Raw genomic sequence first — 27052 nt, 5'->3', positions numbered from 1 at the left:
AGGATATGGCAAGGATCTGAAGGAAGTGTCACCAAGGTGGAGGACACTGGCAACCTGAACACCAGTGAGGTGGAATGGGAAGGAGGTACTGAAAATCACTGAAATCTAAAGAAGACAAACTATAAAAGACGTAAATATATCCTTTTTTCACAGTTTTAGGAGTGGTGGACGTTTTCTTTTTTTTTTTTCTCACAGTTTTAGGAGTGGTGGACGTTTTCTCTTTTTTTCAGAGTTTAAGGAGTGGTGGACGTTTTCTTTTTTTCTCACAGTTTTAGGAGTGGTGGACGTTTTCTTTTTTTTTTCTCACAGTTTTAGGAGTGGTGGACGTTTTCTTTTTTCTCAGTTTTAGGAGTGGTGGACGTTTTCTTTTTTCTCAGTTTTAGGAGTGGTGGACGTTTTCTTTTTTTTTTCTCAGTTTTAGGAGTGGTGGACGTTTTCTTTTTTCTCAGTTTTAGGAGTGGTGGACGTTTTAGGAGTGGTGGACGTTTTCTTTTTTTCTCACAGTTTTAGGTGTGGTGGACGTTTTCTCTTTTTTTCAGAGTTTTAGGAGTGGTGGACGTTTTCTTTTTTCTCAGTTTTAGGAGTGGTGGACGTTTTCCTTTTTTTTTCACAGTTTTAGGAATGGTGGACGTTTTCTTTTTTTTCAGTTTTAGGTTTAGTAGTGGACGTTTTCTCTTTTTTTTTTCCACAGTTTTAGGAATGGTGGACTTTTTTTTTTACAGTTTTAGGAGTGGTGGACGAAAGGAATGGGCAGAATGAGGGACACTAGTGAATGTGGAGAACATGCTGGAAGTCTGAAGAGTTATGTGACAGTACAGTGGTTTGACCACTTCCACTCAAAACTCCAGTCATACTGGGCATCACATGCGACATTCACTCCTCACACATCAGTCCTCAGCATGAGCCATACACACTCATAAAAATGGCCTCAAAACACTGACTGGTACCAGGGTTGGACATGAAACGGAATCCCTTAGTGTCCTCTATGAACATTTCATCCGCTTCAGCCTATGTATATATATATATATATATATATATATATATATATATATATATATATATATATATATATATATATATATATATATATATATATATATATATATATATATATCATCCCTGGGGATAGGGGAGAAAGAATACTTCCCACGTATTCCCTGCGAGTCGTAGAAGGCGACTAAAAGGGGAGGGAGCGGGGGGCTGGAAATCCTCCCCTCTCGTTTTTTTTTTTTAATTTTCCAAAAGAAGGAACAGAGAAGGGGGCCAGGTGAGGATATTCCCTCAAAGGCCCAGTCCTCTGTTCTTAACGCTACCTCGCTATCGCGGGAAATGGCGAATCGTATGGCAGAAAAGAAAGAAATGTGTATATATATATATATATATATATATATATATATATATATATATATATATATATATATATATATATATATACATATATATATATATATATATATATATATATATATATATATATATATATATATATATATATATATATATATATATATATATATACGCACCAAGACGCACAGACAATCAGAAGCAGAGCCAGAGCTGCGGTTCTTCCTCTTCTTCAGGTAATCTTAACACACATTCACCATGACTCACGGACACTTACCTCCTATTACGGCTGGCTATTAAAAAAAAGAGCAGTAGATTTTTGTAGCGTTTGGCCAGATAAAAGTGGAGTTTGGGCGGACTTTATGGCGCGGTAAAGGCCCTAACCGTGACAATGTCTGGAGTTGTGGTTCTGTGCGTGGGGGCAGAAGGCTCGCCAGCCCCCCACAAGGAGGTGGGGGAAAAAGAATATAATAGAGGCGGTAGAATATGCGCCAGACTTCCTTACCCCTGCTCCCTCCTCCGAGGACGAGACCTTGGCTTCGACGCCACCTGGTGGGTTCTCTGGTACGTTGGGAGCAGTTAAGAACTCGTTGTTCACGCGAGACCCCGGCTTCGACACCAGCTGATGGTTCCCTGGTACGATGGGAGCAGTTAAGAGCTCGTTGTTCACGCGAGACCCCGGCTTCGACACCAGCTGATGGTTCCCTGGTACGATGGGAGCAGTTAAGAGCTCGTTGTTCACGCGAGATCCTGGCTTCGACACCAGCTGATGGTTCCCTGGTACGAAGGGAGCAGTTGAGAGCTCGTTGTTCACGCGAGATCCTGGCTTCGACACCAGCTGATGGTTTCCTGGTACGATGGGAGCAGTTAAGAGCTTATTGTTACAAGAGATCCTGGCTTCGACACCAGCTAGTGGTTCTCTAGTACTAAAGGGAACTGTTAGAGCTCATTGTTCACTCGAGATTCTGTTTTCGACACCAACTGATAATGATAATAATAATAATAATGATAATAATAAAAATAATGATAATAATAATAATAATTATAATAATAATAATAATGATAATAATAATAATAATAATAATAATAATAATAATAATAATAATAATAATAATAATATTTTTATTATATTCTTATCATATTTTTTATTTTGCTTTGTCGCTGTCTCCCGCGTTAGCGAGGTAGCGCAAGGAAACAGACGAAAGAATGGCCCAACCAACCCACATACACATGTATGTACATACACGTCCACACACGCAAATACACATACCTATAAATCTCAACGTATACAGATATATACACACACACAGACATATACATATATACACATGTACACAATTCATACTGTCTGCCTTTATTCATTCCCATTGTGGGTTATCATATTCTAAATTAAATATATTACTCTATTCTACCGTGTTTATGCTCCAGCTGGTGTATGTCTGGCATACGTCACGTGTTTATGATGATGATGAAGGAGTCCTGTGGACGAGAGGCCTCCAGGTGACGGCGTCTCTCATACGTAGTAAAACGTGGCTGGCCACATCCCTAGACTTTCCCCTGAAGCGCGCCGTTGTCTTCCCAAAGTGGCTGGCCGGCGTTGATCTCGGGCGTGTGGATGGGTGTTGTCTGGGCAGTGTGGATTGCGGTTTGTCGGGCAGTGTGGATGGGGTCGTCAAAGCAGAGTGGATGACGTTAATTAGTTTCTTTTTTCTCTTTTGGAATTTTGTCCTGCGCGGGGAGGGAGTTCGACACACTCGTGTGTTGGCGCCTCCATGTCTTGACCTTTTCCTACCTTTCTGGTAGTGTCAAATGCTCTTCAGCAGTCCAGCAGACACAGACAATCCACCCAGCCTTTTGGTATTAAACACACCTCATCCTCTCGTGCAAATCTGAGAAGTGCGTTATATAATACCCGATTCTCTCCTGACATCGTGTTGCCTCTCACTTACGTAGTGTAAAACAGCCATTTACTTTCTGTTTTTTCCAGCACCTTCCACACCACACTTGTCAGGAAGACTGAGTCTGTAGCTCAGCACCTTCACTTTTGGACTCCTCTCTTACAAACAGATATGGCGTTTGCGTTCTTCTTCTCCCATGTCATCTCTCTCTCTCCAGAGACACCTGGACCAATATAGCAAGTGCGTTGTCACGTGTATCCACACACATAATCTTCAGCACGTATAAAGTCATCAAAACCATAAGCAATTAAGGATCAAGACGCTTTAGTATTCAATGTACATCCTCTAACATGATCTCAATGCTCTATAAGACCTCCACTCTATTCCAATTGCTTGGTGTTAAGGCTGTAGAATCCTCCTCCACACTGAACACATTTCAGAACTTGTCATTCGCCACCTCACATGTCCGTGCACCATCCTCTGTAACTCTTGCCTCAGTGTCCCTTAGCCTGATTGCCTACTCCTCAGCTGACAATTCACTCCTGATGAATTTATGGAAAAGTTTTGCATTATGGCCCGCCGTGTCCACAATATCGTGTGTGGAATGACCCATTTGTACTGTGCGGGGAGCGAGGTTAATTTATACTCGTGTGTGTGTGTGTGTGTGTGTGTGTGTGTGTGTGTGTGTGTGTGTGTGTGTGTGTGTGTGTGTGTGTGTGTGTGTTACAATGAGTGAGTTTCACATGTGTTACCCCAGTATCTTAACGTGGTATATATACATATATATATATATACATATATATATATATATATATATATATATATATATATATATATATATATATATATATATATATATATATATATATATACACACACACACACACACACACACACACACACACACACACACACCGCCACAACCCACGCGTGTGGGAGAGCCTGTCTATCACTGTGACCCAGCCTGTCTATCAGTGTGACCGACTCTGTCTACCAGTGTGACCCAGCCTTGTCTATCGTCACGGACGAGGCGGACAGTTAAGCAGCCGGCCACGCCATCATAATCAACGACCCAATTTAGTTCATTTTTCCCCCTTGGTGCCGCCTCTCTTTTCATTGGCTCAACTCTCTTTTTTACTTTCTCTCTTCTCTTCTGAACGAGAACCACGCTACGGGGGCTGGAACAATTGTTCTCAGTCCAGTACTGTCAGATACGATTAACAACCCTCTGATGCTCTCATGATATTTACATAATTTACATAAATAATCCGTGAGATGTACCAGATTTTTAATGTCCAGACAAGAGACGTAAATTGTACCATTTTCATCTCGAATTTCCACGACAATACAAAAATTCCGCGTTACTGGCAGACAACACGTCTAGGATGGCAATATTGAACGGTCAAATTTCTGCGATTTTTACGTTTTTCTTCGCGTGTTGTGTGGGTGTGTGTGTGTGTGTGTGGGTGTATGTTTTCCTCCATATGCACATATGTGATTATGTGTGCATACATGGTTGTTTTTGTACGTCTGCGCGCCTGCACCGTGTGTTTGTGTGTACGTCTGTGTGCATGCACGCGTGTGTCTGTGTGTAGGTCTGTGCGCATGCAAGCGTGTAGGTCTGTGCGCATGCACGCGTGTGTCTGTGTGCATGCGCGCTAGTGTCTGTGTGTGTATGTCTGTGTGCATGCAAGCGTGAGTCTGCGTGCACGTCTGTGTCCATGCACGCGTGTGTCTGTGTGTACGCTGGCGTGCATGCACGCGTGTGTCTGTGTGTGTGTTGGCGTGCATGCACGCGCGTGTGTCTGTACGTACGTGCATGTTTATGGTGAACCGCACGATCCCAGAGCCCCCAGTGTCTTCAGTACTTGGCGCGACCACGGGAAAAAATATACGCTAAAAATTCTCCGCACACGCCCACCAGTTTCTTTATGGTAGACTTAACTATAACCCCTCATAGAGTTCATTTAATTATTTGTCTTGGCGTTATACAACCCCCTGGTCGGGGAATCCTAGTCTATTGAGGGGGAGGGGGATAATGTTGAAGAAAATCCGTTATTTCCTAACTTATTTTCTAACTTCTAACTTAACGACGAGATGAAATCCAAGTTTTCGTAGATTACTGCCATGTTCCGTGATCCATTATCGCGTAGGCAGGAAGTTGGTCAAATTGTGTTTTTGAGGGAGTTTTACCGTGTGAGTGAGGCCATTCTTACCCCGGAGATCATGGCGGTAAAGAAACCAGTAGTTACGGTGGTATATATTAGCCCTTACAAGCACCACGGGACGGTCTTTGAACACGACGGTACGTTCCTTGAGCACAACGGTACGTTCACTCAAAGCACGACGCCACGTCCCTTGAGCACAACGGTACGTTCACTTAAAAGCACGACGCTACCTACGCTCCTTGAGCACGACGGTACGTTCCTCGTGCACCACGTTACGACCCTTGAGCACGTCGCTACGCTCCTTAAGCACGACGGTACGTTTCCTTGTGCACGACGTTGCGACCCTTGAGCACGACGCTACGTTCCTAGTGCGTCGGTATGATGTTGTTTTAGCACGCAAGTGCGGTCAAATAAACGCGATGAGCACGGGTACAATCCTTACACACAACGGTACGACACTTGAGCATATACAATACGACACTATGACGACGGAGTGACCCTTGATTACGACGGGACGTTCCCCCAAGCAAAGTCGTACGAGCTTCGAGCACGACGATACGTTTCCTCGAGCACAACCGTACGATCTTTGTGCACGACGATACGTTCCTTAAAAAGAACGTAACGTTCCTAAAGCACGTCATTAGGTTCCTTAAACATGACAGTACGATCCTTGAGTACCTCGGTACGACCCGTGAGCACGAAGGCACGACCTTTTGGCCCGAAGCGCACGACCCGTCAGCACGACAGGACGACCACTTGAGCACGACGGTTTAATCCTTGGGTGCAGTGACCTACCATCTGACCTGACCCTTCGTACTTAATGGTCGTATTGTCGTGCTTAATGATCGTACTTAATGATCGTACAATCGGGCTCAATGATCGTACCCCCGTGCTCAAAGACAGTACCGTTATGCTTAATGACCGTACCATCGTGCTTAATGATCATGCCATTGTGCTTAATGATCGTGCCATCGTGCTTAATGACTGTATCATCATACTTAATGATCGTACCACCGTCCTCAACGATCGACCATCGTGCTTAATGATCGTACCATCGTGCTTAATGATCGTACCATCGTGCTTAATGATCGTACCACCGTTCTCAACGATCGAACGTCGTGCTTAATGATCGTACCATTGCGCTTAATGATCGTACCATCGTGCTTAATGATAGTATCGTCGTACATAAAGATCGTACCATCGTGCTCACAGACTGCACCATCGTGCTTAAAGACCACACCGTCGTGCTCATACCGTGAACAATTCTCCCATATCTACACACATGCCACCAGCTCGCGTCACGTCTCTCCAACAGAACATGAACATATGAACAACACCTGACCCCTGGGGGGGGGGAGATAACCTGGAGCGACACCTGACACAGGAGGACAACCTGGAGCAACACCTGACCCCGGGGGACATCCGTGAGCAACACCTGACCCAGGGGGACAACCTGGACCAACACCTGACCCAGGGGGACAACCTGGACCAACACCTGACCCAGGGGGACAACCTGGACCAACACCTGACACAGGGGGACAACCGTGAGCAACACCTGACACAGGGGGACAACCTGGACCAACACCTGACACAGGGGGACAATCCGGAGCAACATCTGACACAGGGGGACAACCAGGAGCAAAACCTGACCCAGGGGGACAACCCGCCAACACCTGACACAGGGGGACAATCCGGAGCAACGCCTGACACAGGGGGACAATCTGGAGCAACACCTGACCCAGGGGGACAACACAGAGCAACACCTGACACAGAGCAACACTTGACTCAGAGGAACAAAACAGAGCAACACCTGACCCCAGGCGAACAACACAGAGCAACACCTGACTCAGAGGAACCACAGAGAGCAACACCTGACATAGAGCAACACCTGATTCAGAGGAACAACACAGAGCAACACCTGACCCCAGGCGTACAACACAGAGCAACACCAGACCCCAGGCGTACAACACAGAGCAACACCAGACCCCAGGCGAACACCACAGAGCAATACAGTGCCGCAGGAGGCCAGGAAGTAACACTAACACCAACGGGCACACACAGCAATTATAGACGAAGGTCTGTGAGCAGCCACTGATACGGGTAACGGATTGAACTGCTGGTCACGTCTGTCGAATGGTCCTCATACCGGACGGGGAATAATGGGGCTGTGGAGGGAGGGAGACGAGGACAGATGGGATGGGGAGAGTTCCAGACAGACAGGGAGGTGCATGAAGGTATGGACCTACATGTTGGAGAGGGTGGAGATCTACGAGGGGGGAGAAGGAGGGAGGTATAATGAAGGGATGAAGGTAAAGACTCGCTGTGAGTCAATGGAGGAGGGAGACTTATTAGTACTAGAGATTTATAAAAGATCGGGTACGAAGAGAGGGCCAACTTACCCATGATGGAGGCGGCCATGAGGGCCAGGGTCAGGAGCGGGCTGGTGGGCCTGCACGCCATCCTTCACCCCGTTACAGTGGCACAGACACCAGCCTACAGATGGATCCCTCACACAGCCTCCCCGATCACCCCAGTCCTCCGCTCCCCGGCCTGGGCACTTTGTTCTACCTCCCACACCCTCAACTGCTCTGTCGTGGGCAGCAGTTTATCCAGTCCTGTCTGTAAACTGTCTCCCGTCGGTTGGTGGGTCAACCACTCCTTAGCACTGTGTGAATTATAACCACGAACTGTATTTCTTGATTGAAATGATTCTCAACACCGATCTGCCTGGTCCCACAGTTCCTTCCGGGTGTTCATCAGTACTTCATGAACTTCACAGCAACTACCACTGGGTCATGAGCATCATGTCACGGCCTCTCTCTCTATCTCTGTCTCTCTCCCTCTCTCTCCACTACTGCTCACCTCACCATGCCATGTCAGTCACCAGGACCATCGTCTGTGTCTTCTTAATAGTGTCTCTAAAGTAGCACATTATTTTTGCTTCAGAGACCTAGCGAATAAGAATTGTTTTAGCAGTCTTTATTTTTTTTTTTTTTTTGATAATTAGGACTTTTTTCCAACTTGAGAACAGCTCCCAACGGCGACTCTCTACAGCTCACAAGCTTCGGATGCAAGACCCTCACTTCAGCCAAGGACAGAAGCCGTCGTCACTGGACTCCTGTGTGAGAGGCGTCCGAGGAGCATGTTCCTCTCCGTCAGGGTGTTGGGGGGCGAGGGCCAGGTCTGGGGAGCGGCCGGGCTGACGCTCCTCCCGTGACGAGTGTGGCGGCACCACTGACGTCTGCCCCGCCACCTACCACCACCACCACCACGCCAGCCTCCAGCCCCTGCCACAGCCCTTAACACTGCGCCGGAGGAGCCCTCCCCTAGAAGGCTGATAAGGGTCAAGCACGAGGCGACAAGGGCAGGGCCAAGAGTGCCGCTAGGGGGAATGAAGGTCAGGTATAGGGAGAATAAGGCTGGGTCAGGGATTTGATGGGGGCGGGAGGTCTAAGGGCGTGACAAGGCGTGACAAGGGCTGGACTATGGCTGTGGTTAGGAAGCTCAGGACCAAACACGTAGAGAGAGTGGGAGGGGGCAATGTAAGGGAGAGGGGAGACAGAGGAGGGGAGAGGAGAACTAAAGTTGACAAAGGGGAGATGGGGGGAGCGGGGGTGCAGGGGACCTAATGGTAGTAGAAGGGTAATGATGGGGAACTGTGGGTGAGGGAGGAGGACCCAGACGAGGGCAGAGGGACCAAAATTACCTTTCGGGAGTAGAGGGCGTGTGGGGAAAGCGTGGGCGAGAATGGGGGTGTGTGTAGGGGTGAAAGAGGGGCCAACAGCTGTGGGGAGAGAAGTGGGGGTGGGGAAACTGTGGGTAGCAGGAGAAGCAAGAGACTGGGAGGATTGGGGGAGGGACAGCGGCAGGTTAGTACACAAGAAGGACAACTAGTAGAAGACCTAACGGTCCATGACGAGTTTTATCTGGTGACTTATTCTATACTGCGGTAGAAATGGATGGGAAAGCAGAGGGCGCCTCCCCTCCCACCTCACCCTCCGGCTCAACGGTCGACAGGGGAAATGAAAAGGTTTGGAAGAAACATCCTTATAATATGGACAAAATACAACGGCAAGGAAAATCGAACAGGAGAGCATGAACGGGAAAAGTTCCCTCCTACTTTTACAAACGACCGCACTTGGGCTGGACCACGAAGATAAAAAGTGAGGTACCGCTTCTTAAAACGGGTTTATATACTAATAACAGATACCAAGGAAGTATTTTCGTCGAGCATCGATCAGAAGGTATTGATAATCCTCACGGTTACTACAGCTGGTGGTTGGCAGTGTGTCCCAGCGTTACGCCACTCCACAGCTAATATACACACACCTTTTGCCCACATTTATTATATTTACTTCCTTCATTCTTCATACTTTTATTTCTAGTCCCTGACTGTCTAATATGAAAAAAATTTCATACATAATAAAATAATTTTTTCGAAAATTAATATCAGCCCTCTTTGGAAAGCTAAGTCTTTCCTCGTAATATGAGTCTTTACTCATAATATGAGTCTTCACTCATAATACGAGTCTTTAATCATAATATGAGTCTTTAATCATAATATGAGTCTTTACTCACAATATGAGTCTTTACTCATAATAATATGAGTCTTTACTCACAATATGAGTCTTTACTCACAATATGAGTCTTTACTCTTGAGTCTTTACTCATAATATGAGTCTTCACTCATCATATGAGTCTTTACTCATGATATGAGTCTTTACTCATAATAATATGAGTCTTTACTCACAATATGAGTCTTTACTCATCATATGAGTCTTCACTCATCATATGAGTCTTTACTCATGATATGAGTCTTTACTCATAATAATATGAGTCTTTACTCATAATAATATGAGTCTTTACTCACAATATGAGTCTTTACTCATGAGTCTTCACTCATAATATGAGTCTTCGCTCATCATATGAGTCTTCACTCATAATATGAGTCTTCACTCATAACATGAGTCTTTACTCATAATATGAGTCTTCACTCATAACATGAGTCTTTACTCATAATATGAGTCTTCACTCATCATATGAGTCTTTACTCTTGAGAATTATTTCTGAGTCCGTTTGTTTCAACCCCTTTCGTCTTCGGCAGTCTCCCTTTGACTGTGCCATCTCTCCCGATCTGCTGTCGTCGGTAAATATGAACATCATATTGCTCAGTCCTCTCCCCCTCAGTTGCTGGTGTGGATGATGAACAGTATAGAACATGATGAACAGTATAGGTCACAGCCGTTCATGGCAACCACCTCAGCTCGTCACGTGAAGCCAGTCGGACGCTCTTCCCATATGCAATCCCACTCCCTGAGCGTTGTCGAGCTCCGGGTGTGAGGAGTCGCCTTTTTCGGTGCGGTTGTATCATCGAAGTGCGGGCTTCCCGAAGAAGTCTTCGCTCCAGAAGGGAGTCTCTTCTCTCCGCGCTGCCGACTGCAGCGTAGCCTTGAAGTATCCAGGAGAGGCTCCTGGCGTTATTGTACGATAATAAATAATAATACCACTCCCTCCTCCCTATCTGTGAGCCAGTCCGTCGTCCACACGCTAATTGGATCTCCTACGGCTTGAACTTTACTCGGTACTCTTTTATGTGGTACTCTGGCGAAGGCTTTACGAAAATCTCGGTTATATAGAGCATCAGATGGTATTTTGGAATCCCACACACCACGTACTTGACCTAAGCATTCAAATCACTTGGAATCCACATACCACGTACTTGACCTAAGCATTCAAATCAGAGTCGTTATACAAGATCCTTTATTGCAGATGCCATGTTGAGGGTCGGTTGCCGGTATATCATCGTCTGGGAATGCAACGATTTCGTCTATCATTGCTGCTTCGAACAACAGTTATTTAAAGTAAGGCTCATGGGTCGATACTTCGAAGGGACGGGTTAGGGACCTAAGGGACGAGGTGGGGACCTGAAAGACATCTTAAGAGCAAGAGGGATTAGATAGGGACCTGAAACATGGAATAAGGACCTGAGGAATGGAATTAGGACCTGAAAGACAGAGGAGTGACCTGAGGGACGGAAAAAAGGACTTAAGGGACTGGGTAGGAACCTGAGGGAGAGGACAGGGGCGAGGGAGGGAACTGAGGGCGGGTAATAGGAACCACGGGTGAGACAGGTGGATCTTAGGGTTGAAAAGGAAACTTGAGGTGAAAGAAACATAGAAAGTTATAATACGTAAAGTGAGAGGATGAGGAGGGGGGGAAAGGAGAAAAGATGGTCTGGAGGGTAACTATGGACAGGGGATGGAGGAGAACGTTGCTGGGGGAAGCAGAGGTAGTGTGGGAAGAGAACTATGTGAACAGTATGAGGGCAGGATAGAGATGAGAGATGGGTGTGTACAAGGGAAGGACACATAACAGAAGACTCAGTAACCAATAATAAGGTTATCTGCTGGAGGATGGTGACAGTATTCTACATTCTTAAGTCTATATTGGTGGAGGCAGGATCGAAGCTCCTCTCCATCGACCACCATAGATGGAGGCAGGATAGTGAAGCAAGAAGCTCCTACCCACCCACCACTATAGATGGAGGCAGGATAGTGAAGCCGGAGGCTCCACCCCATCCACCACCATAGATGGAGGAAGGATAGTGAAGCAGGAGGCTCCACCCCATCCACCACCATAGATGGAGGAAGGATAGTGAAGCAGGAGGCTCCACCCCATCCACCACCATAGATGGAGGAAGGATAGTGAAAAAGGAGGATCCTCCTAATCCACCACTATAGATGGAGGCAAGACAGTGAAGCAGGAGGCTCCTCCCTATCCATCACCATAGATGGAGGCAAGACAGTGAAGCAGGAGGCTCCTTGCCATCCACCACCATAGATGGAGGCAGGGTAGTGAAGCAGGAGGCTCCTCCCCATCCACCACCATAGATGGAGGCAGGGTAGTGAAGCAGGAGGGTGGGTGAGGAGACTAATGCGGGTGGTGGTGGTTGATGGCTGGGTGAGGGGCCTAATGACAGTGGCTGGGGGAGGAGAGGCAGGAGAGGCAACCATGGGGAGGTAGGGGACAGTAGGTGGGGGGGCAGCAGGCCCGGTCAGACGGGTCCCCCTGGCCCGGTTAGACTGGTCCCCCCTCCAACTTAGCCCGGTCAGACGGGTCCCCCTGGCCCGGTCAGACTGGTATCCTTGGCCCGGTTGGACGGGTCCCCCCTTAGACCGTTCAGACTGGTCCCCCTGGCCCACTCAGATGGGTCCATCCTGGCCCACACTTGTCTACACACACACATATTCCTTCCACTACAGACGTCTGCTGATGTCTCAACCCTTTTCTGTGGTTCCATTTACTCAAAATACGACTAGCCTTTTATGAAATTAATGTGAGTCACTCAAAATCATGATGGTTAGGCATGACAGTTGTTACGTGATAAAGGTACACTGAACACTCACGAAGTACGGCAGGATCGTGAAATGCCAAAATCTGGGTTGCTTGAACATCGGCTCCAGCGGTGGTGGCGTGGCCCGGAGTCCACCAGCCCCTGACGACAGCACCAGTATGACTGCGTCAGTACCACATCATACAGCACCAATATGGCTACGACAGTGCGATGATAACAGCACCAGTATGGCTGCGTCAGTACCACATCATACAGCACCAATATGGCGACGACAGTGCCGTGATAACACGTATGGCTGCGTCAGTACCACACCATACAGCACCAATATGGCTACGACAGTGCCATGATAACAGCACCAGTATGGCTGCGTCAGTACCACATCATACAGCACCAATATGGCGACGACAGTGCCATGATAACAGCACCAGTATGGCTGCGTCAGTACCACATCATACAGTAACAATATGGCTACGACAGTGCCATGATAACAGCACCAGTATGGCTGTGACAGTACCACATCATACAGCACCAATATGGCCAGGGCATGAATCATATACAAAGAAAACATCATAACATATGAATCATATATGGTGAAGACATTCGTAGACATGAATCAAGTATACAGAAAACATCCTAGGGCATGAATCATATACAAAGAAAACATCATAACACATGAATCATACATGGTGAAAACATTCGTAAACATGAATCAAGTATACAGGAAACACACTAAGGCGTGAATCATGTACAAAGAAAACATCATAATACGTGAAACATCTACGAAGAAAAAGTCCTTTGACGTGAATCAAGTATAAAAACATCCTAAGATATGAATCACTTACAAAGCAACATAACACGTGAATCACCCATAAAGTAAACATTCTAAGACGCAAGCTCGGCTGTAGATAACCCAATCCTCCGCCCCAATACAAAGTAGTGGTGTAAAAGCCTCATAAGTATGATTGTATCTTATGTCCGAGGGAGTGGGCATCGAGGGAGCAAAAATCCCATCAAGAGGCAGTTTTTATATTTCCTCTCAGCACTGATACAGGCCCGTAAATATCAGGACCAGACTGGCCGGCGCCCACCTACACTACACGGGCTGGGTAAACAAACATCAGACGCTGTAAGTGAAGGGAGGCGGGGGACGGAGAGTGTGTTGAGTGTGCTAGGACGTGTGTGTGTGTGTGTGTGTGTGTATGTAGGGTTCTGGAGGAGAGTCGGTGGCCGCGCGGTGATGGAAAGTCGTGGTACAGAGTGGGCATGAGGGAGGGATTAGGTCGAGAGCCAGTAAGGAATAGTGTGGCGACGTAGAGTCAAAATGATGGAAAGAGAGTGGTAGGGTGGTGATGGAGAGTTACAGTTCTCGGTGAGGACACGTCGGTAGGGGGGTGATGAGGGAGAGTTACAATTCTCGGCGAGGACAAGACGGTAGCATAGAGGAGTTGGGATACATCAGGCCTGGCCTGTCCAGTCCTAATTCAGGACCTCCTTCCCTTGCAACTCACCCCATCCTACCCTCAGGGTACAGCTCAGTCCTCCCTTCCTAGGTGCTTCCTTACCCTCCTCTCCATCGTACTGCTCAGTCCTCTCCAAGGACACTTCCTTGTGGCTTCCTTATCCCTTCCCAGCAGAGTACTGCAAAGTCCTCTCTCAGGACCCTCCCCAGCTGCACCCTTACTCATCCCTCTAAGGACCTGAGTCCTCATTCAGGCTCCTACCTAGCTGCTCGTGAACCCATTGTAACTGGGGTTCGAAAATACCCGCAGATCTTATATCATATTCAACATCTGAAAAACTTTCGGTACAATCTTTTTTTAAGTAAAATTGAAGCTCAAGGAAGAGGAAGTCATACGTGAGAGTAGACAGCAGACTGGCTCAAAGATAGACGCCAAAAGGAGGCATCTAACGAGCGAACATCCGACTGGCTGGACGTGACAAGCGGGGTACCACAAGGATCAATCCTTGGACTGATCTGGAGACAAGACTCATTCACAGGTAGGAGTTCAAGGTTTGCCTATGATCCAAAGTTAGGATATAAAGTTCCGTCAAAGGTAACCTTCCAACGGATTCAAAGGGATTTCGACAAAGTGGTGGAGTGGTCAGAGACATAGAAATATTAATTAAATTGAAGAACAATGGAAATTAACGAATTTCGGCGAAAAAAAAAATATTGATTACCAAAATGCAAAATGCTTCTTAAGCCATAATTAAAAGTATAATACGAAAAAGACTTTGGAGTGATAAATATCTGATAACTTAGAATACGAAAAAAATGAAGAGTTGCATATAACATCACAAACAAAAAATCTATAAGGTTTCACAATGAGAAACAAAAACTATAAAATGGATCCAATACTCATACTATAACACCCTAGTCAGACCTCCTTAATATACGTCGGTCAATTCTCTCAACAAACTTTATAAAAAAGATGAAGGAAAGCTAAAATGGATACAGAGAAGGGCAAAAAAAACAATTCCGTCAAAACTAGAACGAACGCAAGAGCGACAATAATAATAATTCCGGCAAAACAGAACGAATACAAGAAAGAGCAAAACAAAGGCAAATTCTGTCACCCATCTAGAAAAAAGCATAAAAAAAAAATCAGACTCACTATAGACTTGAAGCCTTGGCTCCTCATCCAAGGAAGGCAACAGTAACACATTCCCCCTCGTTTACGCTCCCTCGCCGAACCCTTAATTATAATCCCGCGGGCCTAATGAAGTTTTGCGTTTGTTTAATAACCCGTCATCCCCCGCGCGGGTTAGGCTAACATCAGTATCATTCAACCTGTATGTACATATACGCATCTTTTTTTCTCAACCTCGCAATCTTTACCGTAAGGTTTTTTTAAGGTACATTTTGCACGAGACACCCACCTATCCTTACGCCTCCGGCCGGTACATTTTCTCCAACCTCAGTTGCATGCAACATCACACACTTGCCAATCTCTTTGAAAAAAATGGAAAACGATTTTTTCCCCCCCTAGCGAATTTCCGACGAAGTAGCGGTCGGCCGCTACTTACCAGCGTGCCGAGTTTCATCCAATATTTACAGAGATGGAGACGCAAGATTAATATGGGGTGTCGAGCCGGTCGCCAATTTTGCCTGGCCCGTCCACCAGCGACTAAACAATTTCCACTCACGAGAAGGGACGAGTTTACCAGGAAATATGGCACGGGCGACCATATTGTCACTACAGTCCGACGCTGTGGTTTACATCCACCACAGTGTGTGCCACCACAACAGGAGTCCTTCTCTTACTGAATCTTACTCTTACGGTCTCCATGAATTCAGAAATGTGGAGTAAAGTAGATACAAAAATAAAAAACGATAAATACTTTATCCTTGGCACAAGCTCCAGTCAGGGACACCGAGGCCGCGTTCCGCAAGGGAAAAAAACTTGGGGGGAAAATGAGAAAGAGCGGGTGACAAAAATGTGAAGATAAGGGTTATCAAAAGGAGGCTTAGTGTATAATGTCCGTTGGGGGAAAGACATTCATGTCCAGCCTGGTGCTTGATGAGACAGTAATCAGACCAGCATCCCTGATACATACGTGTAATTACCTTTATGTAATTACTCATTTGTGCGGTGTGAGGACGGAGTTCTGCACTAAAGTGGCCACATCTCTTTAAGACTTGTCTGCTCTCATATAGCTCCAGTGCATCTTTTGTGTGCTGTTAGCATTCACAGTTTCATCCACTACTTCTACGCTGAAAAAAGGTGTTTCTCTCCATCTTTTCTGATAAGTTTCGTGCTTGATTTCCAACTATGGTCTATGGTTGTTCAGTCTTTATAATCTCTTGACGAACTTAAGGGTAAAGAGAAAACTTAAGAGGCTTTGATCAAGTCACCTCTTACTCGTCTCTCATGGTGGGCACATTTATGGCCTCAAATACCTCCAACACCAGGGGAAGGTCATGCTGGTCTCAATACCTCCAACACTAGGGGAAGGTCATGCTGGTCCTAATACCTCCAACACCAGGGGAAGGTCATGCTGGTCCTAATACCTCCAACACCAGGGGAAGGTCGAGCTGGTCTCAATACCTCCAACACCAGGGGAAGGTCATGCTGGTCTCAATACCTCCAACACCAGGGGAAGGTCATGCTGGTCTCAATACCTCCAACACCAGGGGAAGGTCATGCTGGTCCCAATACCTCCAACATCAGTACAGTCAAATAAATGAATTAACCGATAAAAAGGAACGACATTTAACAACAATACAATTGTTAGATCATTTGATCAATGATTACCAGATCGTTAAAAGCCCCAGATACTTTCACGAAGCAGGAAATATTTTAATTATTAACAGAACTGAACGGCATGGTGGGAGTGAGGGGAAGGGGGTGGTTAAGTGGAGGCAGTGCTAGTAGGTAATTATGTCGCAATGAATATTAATGACGTCCGGCCATCACAGACAACCCTTTGATAGTTGTTGACTCACGCTCGGTGATAGACAGTACACCGCCGGCCATGGTGGCACTTTCGGTGACGACCACTGGCCATGGTGGCCCTTTCGGTGACGACCACTGGCCATGGTGGCCCTTTCGGTGACGACCACTGGCCATGGTGGCCCTTTCGGTACCGACCACTGGCCATGGTGGCCCTTTCGGTGACGACCACAGGCCATGGTGGCCCTTTCGGTGACGACCACTGGCCATGGTGACCCTTTTGGTGCCGACCATTGGTCATGGTGGTCCTTCATGTGCCGACCATTGGGCACGGTGGTCCTTCGCAAGCCGACCATTGGCTATGGTGCCTACCATTGGCCACGATGGTCCTTTCGGTGCCAACCATTGGCCACGGTGGTCCTTTCTGTGCCGACTACCAGCCATGGTGGTCTTTCATGCGCCGACCATTGGGCACGGTGGTCCTTCGCATGCCGACCACTGGCCATGGTGGCTCTTCAGGTGATGATCATTGGCCATAGTGGTCCTTCAGGTGCCAGCAAGGAGGGGAGCGGGAGGGAAATTCACCACTCTGCCCCCTAAACTCATCCTTGACTTACTCACCTGTCACCTATCATATTCATCAACACCCCTGCCTCGACCCTCAGTGTTCCACACCTGCCTAACATAAACCAACCCCTATAAAACCCTTCCATGGACACAAAAATTCCCTCCAAATTCGGCTAAATATGAAATCCAATTCGGGGTATCCGATACGTCTGATATAAGAAGCCTGAAGACCTATAAGCCACACGGGGAATCTAAAATCTAACCTTCCCACGACAAATCCTGGGAGCGCCAGAGTAGAGGGGGTAACTGTCCCCTTCCCTTCTCTTGCTCTCCGGACTTAGCCATCACCCTGCCTGGTTACCACGTCACTAAAATATCCGTGGACTCTTAATCTCAGTTTATCCAAGCCTCACGGGAAGGAGCCCATCTTTCCGAAATACTAAGAAAAAAAAGAAAAAGAAAAAGAAAGAAAATTAATTTGCGTCTCGACTCAGTGAACGTAAGGCAGCCACTCGACTCATGAGACTCTCTCTCTCTCTCTCTCTCTCTCTCTCTCTCTCTCTCTCTCATACATACACACACTTCTGCACTGATGCCTACTTGGAGAGCCACCGGATGACGAAGACATTCACAAACTACTGTCATACCTTTCACCTGGCGACCTGCTTCTTCTCGAGGACTTCGACTCTCCTCTCTTCTTCAGCACCTGGTGCCACCACACGCATCCCCCTCCTAATACCTTTCACCTGGTGACCTGCTTCTTCTCGAGGACTTCGACTCTCCTCTCTTCTTCAGCACCTGGTGCCACCACACGCATCCCCCTCCCCACACACCCTAACACCCAGCGGTCCCCGTCGACCACACCCTCACCAGTCCATCTTACTCCCCGGACACACCCGGGTCAGCAGCCTCTCTGACCCCAAGACATCAGGAGCAAAATCTCTTGAAATTCGGAGGCGGTCGTCGCGCCCTGAGGATAGGGATACAACTGAATGGCAATGTAGCCGACCTTACCCACGATTAAGAAACAGGAAATATAAACGGGTTTAGTCGGCAAAACTGAGAAGAGTGATATCAACGATAAGACGCCTTAAGCACGACTATATGACCCCTTGAGCACGATGATATGACCCCTTGAGCACGACGGTATGACCCCCTTGAGGAGGACGGTATGACCCCTTGAGCAAGACGATATGACCCCTTGAGCAGGACGATATGACCCCTTGAGCAGGACGGTATGACCCCTTGAGCAGGACATGACCCCTTGAGCACGACGATGACCCCTTGAACAGGACGGTATGACCCCTTGAGCACGACACGACCCTTGAGCACGACGGAATGACCCCTTGAGCACGACCATAGGACCTCTTTAGCACAACGCTATGACCACTGAACACGACCGTATGACAACGAAAGAACCCATGGGTATGAGGGCAGGACCTTTGACCTGACTGTAAAGGATCAGATGAAAGGCCAAGCCAGAATTCTCGACGGCAGTAATGTCGTGTTTAAAGGTTACACCCTCGTGCTCAAAAGGCCCGTACCCTCGTGCTCAAGGGCCGTACCCTCGTGCTTAAAGGCCCGTACCCTCGTGCTCAAAGGCCCGTACCCTCGTGCTCAGGGGCCGTATCCTCGTGCTCAAAGGCTGTACCCTCGTGCTTAAGGGCCGTACCCTTGTGTTTAAAGGCCCGTACCCTCGTACTCAAAGGCCATACCCTCGTGCTCAAAGGCCCGTACCCTCTTGTTCATAGGCCGTACTCTCGTGCTCAAAGACCATATCGTTATGTTGAAGATGGTCTCTGGTGCGGCAGGTGCTCTCGCTAGCTGATAACTCCAAAGCTCTGATCACCATCAGAACTCTGCAGTTCATAACCAAATCATCTGCACGACTGAGGATCTACCAAGACAAGTCAGGAATCAGACACGTAATGAAGGCATGAACAAAGACTTGCTTCCCCCACGAGAGAGAGAATTGTTTCGACTGACGGATGCTTCAGTCAGCCTTCCAGAATTTGTTTTACGGTTGACAGCTCATATTAACTAAATTACATTATCATACATTAAATACATTATGATACATTCGACGCAAGTGGTGTGGATTACATTATGACATGATTCATACTCGTTATGATAGGCAGTGACTGTACTGACAGTCAGTGACTGTATTATGGCAGGCAGTGACTGTATTATGGCAGGCAGTGACTGTATTATGGCAGGCAGTGACTGTATTATGGCAGGCAGTGACTGTATTATGGCAGGCAGTGACTGTATCATGACAGGCAGTGACTGTATCATGACAGGCAGTGACTGTATTATGGCAGACAGTGACTGTATTATGGCAGGCAGTGACTGTATTATGACAGGCAGTGACTGTATTATGTCACGCAATGACTGTATGACAGGCAGTGACTGTATCATGACAGGCAGTGACTGTATTATGGCAGACAGTGACTGTATTATGATAGGCAGTAACTGTATCATGACAGGCAGTGACTGTATCATGACAAGCAGTGACTATCATGACAGGCAGATTGTATTATGAGAGGCAGTGACTGTATCATGACAAGCAATGACTGTATTATGTCACGCAGTGACTGTATTATGTCACGCAGGGACTGTATCATGACAGGCAGTGACTGCATCATGACAGACAGTAACTGTAGTTCCTGATGATGGAGTTTAATAAGAATGATTCCTGCGTATCTGGATCTCATGAACAATCTGGCTCCCTCACCTCCCCTGCCGTAACCAGGAATAGATAATAACCTAAAACTGGAGAAATCTGATCTGAAAAATCTGTTTTCCAACAGCGGTGATATTCGCGGCTGTAATCCCTTCAACTGTCCACCGTAGCCTGATCATGTATTCTTCCAAACGTTTCTTCAAAGAGGATCAGTGTGCAAGAAGATTAGACAGAACAATACAGAGCTTTCAACTGCAGATGTACAGGTTTACGTAGGATCATATCAGTGTTAGAAGCTATGAGTAACGTTCACACAACCTGTCACAATCAGGATAAGATCAAGACAATTTCTTATCGTTGATAGTATCCAACACGACCTACAGGGGTTATCGGATAACAGATGCATACGATGGAGTACACTTCCTGTTGTCAAATACGAGTAATCTTGATTTTGTATATGAAACAGAAAACAGTTGCATGGTTGATTTAGCTGATAAGGTGATCCATCCTTATCGTAGACGTGTTCCAATGCACCAGCGTCATCGGCATATCTCAACACAGCAGACGTCTGAATGTAACACAAGACCATCATGTGTACTGAGTAATGGATAACACGGGACTCGCAACACACAGCTTGGTGTAGTGGCTAAGACTCTGGTGTTAGATGTTGGGTCATTAGGTGACGAAAGAGGAATTGACAAAAATAATAGATGGTGCATTTTCCTTATTATTATTATTATTATTATCATTATTATTATTAGCCTTATTATTATCATTATTATTATCATTATTATTATTATTATTATCATTATTATTATTATCATTATCATTATTATTATTATTATTATTATTATTATTATTATTATTATCATTATTATCATTATCATTATCATTATCATTATCATTATTATTATCATTATCATTATTATTATTATTATCATTATCATCATTACCATTATTATTATGATCATTATCATAATCATTATCATTTTCAGAGAGCTGGGAAACTGAGCTTATCGTATATTTTTGATGGTTATCATCTGGTCTGTGCTCAGAGGGCGACATCACCATTGCATTCTTCATTGACGTCCGAAGTGGCCAAAAAGGGGTCAAAGTACATCACTGAGTGGCAGGGGATATATGACATGAGTGATGTCCCAAATGACTCGTAGAGGATACATGAGTGATGTTCCACCTGTGTATGGGAATACATGACATCCCAGCTGTATCACCTGACTATCAGGGGGACACAACACATCCCACTGGTCCCAGGGGATAATCAGGAGACACATGACATCCCAATCGAACCAGGTGACAATCAGGGGACGTATGACACCCCAGTCATACCAGGTGACTATCAGGGGACACATGACTATCAGGGGACACATGACACCCTAGTCGAACCAGGCGACTATCAGGGGACACATGACACCACGGTTGTACCAGGTGACAATCAGGGGACGTATGACACCCCAGTCATACCAGGTGACTATCAGGGGACACATGACTATCAGGGGACACATGACACCCTAGTCGAACCAGGTGACTATCAGGGGACACATGACACCACGGTTGTACCAGGTGACTATAAGGGGACACATGACATCCCGGTCGTACCAGGTGACTATCAGGGGACACATGACATCCCGGTCGTACCAGGTGACTATCAGGGGACACATGACATCCCGGTCGTACCAGGTGACTATCAGGGGACACATGACATCCCAGTCGTACCAGGTGACTATCAGGGGACACATAACATCCCGGTCGTACCAGGTGACTATCAGGGGACACATAACATCCCGGTCGTACCAGGTGACTATCAGGGGACACATAACATCCCATTCGTACCAGGTGACTATCAGGGGACACATGGCGCCCCTCAAGAGGACTGTCCCCACCCCTCTACAATCCCCAGCGAGGACTGTCCCCACCCCTCTACAATCCCCAGCGAGGACTGAACCCACCCCTCTACAATCCCCAGCAGACTACTTCACCACCCAACAAGAAGTCATTAAGCGGTTTAATCACCCTCTGTCGCCTCACTCCTAATCAAGGAACTTAATTAAAAGGCTTCTACGTCACACGTGTGCGAGGTCCGCCCCCCCGTCACCAAACATCACCAACTGATGTTATGGTATAAACGTACACCACCACCTGGTGTTACGGTATACCCATACACCACCACCTGGTGTTACGGTATACCCATACACCATCACTACCTGGTGTTACGGTATACCTACACACCAACACCTGGTGTTACGGTATTCCTACACACCTACACCTGGCGTTACGCTAAACCCATACACCATCACCTACTGTTACGGTATAACTACACACCTACACCTGGTGTTACGCTATACCCATACACCACCACCTGGTGTTACGGTATATCCATACACCACCACTTGCTGTTACGGTATACCTACACAACGCCTGGTGTTACGGTATACCCAAGCACCACCACTTGCTGTTACGGTATACCTACACAACGCCTGGTGTTACGGTATATCCAAGCACCACCATCTGGCGTTACGGTATACCCACACACCACTACCTGGCGTTACGGTATACCCACACACCACTACCTGGCGTTACGGTATACCCACACACCACTCCCTGGCGTTATGGTATACCCATAAATCACTACCCCAGTGCAACGTTATTCTAGGCTGTGATGGACGTCATCAGACCATCTTTTCCCCAAGAGTTTCGCATCGCCCGTAGTCACCCACCGCCACAGGGAGTGGGACAAATAAACATCAGTAAATTCTGTACAACTTCTGTCAAACGCCTTGAAATCAAACCATAATCAAATATCGTATACACATTTACGAACGGCTGCATCCTAACGGATACAACGTGGAAAACCCAGAGGCAATATCTACCCTGGTAAAAGGCAGAAGGGTGGCATGGTGAGGTCTGACGGGAGCGCTTACAACCAGACCTAATCTATTCAAAGCCAGTTATATCAGGTAACCCATATCCAGCACCCTGATACCTACTACATCTACCCTACTGATACAGGTGCACCCCTGATACCTACATCCAATGTTTAATGTCTGATAACTGGAAAGGGACGGGAATATCAATAAACTGCGCACACCCGATGGCGCCTGGGCGCATAGCCTAGCCTCATGCAACATGCATGAACTCTGACTTTACCACCGACTTCATATTTTGAAACTGGTATATGATATTTATTGCCCCCGAGGGATCTGCAACTGAATTTTCTCGTCTGTGACTGAATGACTGTGATCCTTTGGTTCTGGTAGCAATTCCCTCCGAGCAATCGAGTTAAGCTGTCACTGCCAGGCTTCCGACAGCCTAGCTTTTCATGTTCACGAACTTGTTCCTTTTACGCTTCTATTTTATTAACTGCTTTGCGCATGGCAGTGTAGATACCGTGTTTCTGATTGTTATGCGGCATTCCATTATGGGAGTGTTTACCCGAAGCTACTGAGTCATTCGGCGAGGTTCTGTTGGCTTTTGCTACACAGTGAAATGTTCGTTAGAGTAAAAACTTGAGTTCCTAAAAGCTTATCCCAAGGGACAGGGGAGAGAGAATACTGCCCACGTATCTCCTATGTGTCGTGCAAGGCGACTAAGAGGGGCGGCAGTAGGGTGCGTTGGAAATCCTCCCCTCCTGTATTACTTTCCAAAACAAAGAGCATGGAAGAAGCCAGTAAAAGGTTTTTCTTTTTCTGTTAAGCTCATTCACATGTTCCTGACGCTATTTCGTTCACGCGGGAAATAGCGAATGCGTACGAAAGAAAGAAAGATTCCTGAAAGGAATCTGATTAAACGGTGAAAGACGACGAAGTCTGATTTTTTTTTCTCATCGACATGCAATTCATTACGGCGGAAAGGGAATCGAGAACGCTATCTATAAAGCCGTGGTGGATATTCCACACGATGAGATTCGAATCTCCTCCGGATCGACAATCAACTTGCATTTCATGTATCAATGAATTTGGCATGATTGCAAAACCGTATAGACACTCCATACGCTACCGTAGATCAAGGGATTTCGTAAAGTGTTTTAAACATAACTTACTTGCACTGACTCCCTAGAAAAAAAATGGGAAAGAAAGTCAAATTTTCATATAAAGCTACTGATTGCAGTATCTGTAAAATGAAGATTACACTGAGTATTATTAGAATACACTCATACATGAAGGCTAGAAGTAACATATATTACCTCGGATTCCATTCATCCATAATCGTTATAAACACTGTATAACCGACTCTCTGGCCAGGCGTATTATTTTCCCCTTCAGCATCGAAAAGATGATTACTAACCAATATTCCTTATAAACATGACACGTGAAAACATGACTGGCTTGATGTCAAAAACATTGGCGCTAATGGCTATTAGTGAAACCAAATCCTCTTCCCTGCTCGCGATAAACATGTTAAATGAAACGGCTATTGGCTGACGAGAGGACAAACTGGCCACTAAGGCCAGAAGAGACCGTACCAAACACGTTAAAAATATTTTGCAGAAAATGGGAGCATAGATCCCATCCGCTACGCATGGGCTCATTTGAGGCTAAGCGTCAGTTAGGGTGATTACGGAAGTGAGCTCCGTGGATCATGATAATGATTGTTTATCAAAGGCTGGGAACGGGATATTTTCCCCTCGCTAATGACCATCGACGCCAGAGTCTTAAATAAAAAAAAATATCCAGTAAACGTCGATCGAAAGCGTTCTTAAACGGAGAGTACTTTTGACTGATGATGGGGAACCAGGCGTTTATCCTACTCGAAACTCTTTCCTCTCTTAAAAATATCTTAAAAGCTAAAGTTCAAACGTTTTCTTAAACCTTAAAATAGAAGTTAGTATCCCTCTAGAAGTCAGGGGTTATACAAAATGGGGAAAGGCTGATCTCCTCAATCTCAACAATGTATCTAGTGGTGGCGGGCGGGGGAATGGTGTCTATTTTCAGAATCAGCGCAGCAAGTTGGGGCGCCCCCGAAGTCTACGTCTCGAGTCGAAAATGACAGTATTTTGCCCAGTGGAGACTATCTATCCGAGATGAGCTCCAAGCACGATGAAAGGTGGTTTACAGGTGTCTCAGTGGCGTACCATACAAAGGCACGGGAAAGATCTCATCGACATTCACGAGAGTTTGAATAAAGACAGTCAAACATAAGTGCCCTTGCCCACATCTGCCGATATGGTGAGGATGAACAAAAACCAAGGCACCTTCACCCGCTCACTGGGATTATTAGGAGGGGATACAAAGGAATTCAAGCAGCAACTGGTCCTGTTGAAGCTCTCTGTGACAGCGGAAGACATCAGAACCTTACAGATCAGTGTGGCAAGAGTGGAAAGGTATACATACAGATGATGCTCATACACTTCGTCAAACGTAACGTAGCGCCGATGGAAGACAGATTCTTCTCGGCAACCATACTTTCGAAAAACGTTCCTTATTCAGGAACCTGTTCAACTGATGATATAATAAGCGGGTATGTCACCCACCCCCTCCTGGACATAATTACTTTGGTATGACGACTCAATGGTATAATGGCCTGAGCCTCAACTTGAGATGTTAGGCCATCATACCCAAGAGGTACCACCGTCATGCTTAAGAGTGTCAGGCTGGCGGGGAAGGAGAGTAACACATCCTGTTATTCCCTGCTGGTTTCTGTGACTCTGTAATATAACTGTTGGTAGGAAGCGTCGTCATGACTGTGAACACGTCAAATGGTGCCTCACATTTAATGGTAACGGCGGGTTCAGCGTCAACTGGTAAGGCAGAGGAGGATGAATTAGTACCTGCCTACTTACGAGCACCGTCGTAAGATTTTGCCATTTGCTAGGAAAAGCGCGAAGCTGTCACCACGTGAGAGAGAGAGAGAGAGAGAGAGAGAGAGAGAGAGAGAGAGAGAGAGAGAGAGAGAGAGAGAGAGAGAGAGAGAGAGAGAGAGAGAGAGAGAGAGAGGTCCTCGTGTCTGGCTAAGACAAGACGGAGGACCGTCATCTCTCCTCCAGTCTGTCGTCCCGGGTAGTGTGGTGAAGCCCCTCGCCTGGCGATGGTTCTAATGATGTGTTTGAAGCCCGCCTGTCTCCCCTACTCCAGGGGCTTAACGACCTGAGCCCCGCTGACGTCTGCTGCCTCCGCTCCTGAGTGGCTGAACGTGTACCTCAGGCAGTCCGTGATCTTAGCCTGAGGCTGAGGTGGTCCTGGCCTGAGTCAGGCTGACTCGGTGGCTGCGGTGGTCCTGGCCTAGGCAGTGGCTGAGGTGGTCCGGCCGCGGTTGAGGAGGTCCAGGACTGAGCCGGTGACAGGTGACCCGGACCTAAAGCGGTAGCTGAGGTGGTCCGAACCTGAGTCGGGGGGGGGGGGGGGGGGGGGGGGGTCTGAGGTTGTCCGGACCTGAGGCCGTGGTTGAGGTGGTCCAAACCGAGCCGGTGACTGAGGGAGCCGTGGCCTGAGCCGAGCCGGTAACGGCGGGGTCCTCGGGTGCTGCTGGCTGGGCAAATGTTGACACAGGGTGGTGCTTTCTTTGACGGGGGGAGGAGCCAAGGGCGGGCAGAGGCAGGCGAGAGAAGGAAGTCAGAAAAGTAGGAAGAAAAAGTGAGGGAACAGGGAGAAGGGCGCAGTAAAGGAGGGTGCGCTCAACAGGAGACAAGA

The 27052-nt window shown here is 46.9% G+C and overlaps 1 protein-coding gene across 2 annotated transcripts in view; it reads right to left on the bottom strand.

Moving 5' to 3' along the window:
• Positions 1–8632, bottom strand: part of LOC139756599 (uncharacterized) — a 168016-nt gene extending 159384 nt beyond the window's left edge. For both annotated transcript variants that reach the window (XM_071676239.1, XM_071676240.1), the window contains exon 1: positions 7810–8632. In XM_071676239.1, coding sequence (XP_071532340.1) covers positions 7810–7870 — 61 coding nt within the window. In that variant the 5' untranslated portion in view covers positions 7871–8632. The remainder of the gene's footprint in view (positions 1–7809) is intronic.
• Positions 8633–27052: the final 18420 nt, after the last annotated feature.

The sequence above is a fragment of the Panulirus ornatus genome, chromosome 22 (assembly GCF_036320965.1).
Source record: "Panulirus ornatus isolate Po-2019 chromosome 22, ASM3632096v1, whole genome shotgun sequence".
NCBI lineage: Eukaryota > Metazoa > Arthropoda > Malacostraca > Decapoda > Palinuridae > Panulirus > Panulirus ornatus.
This window is presented reverse-complemented; position numbering and strand designations above follow the sequence as displayed.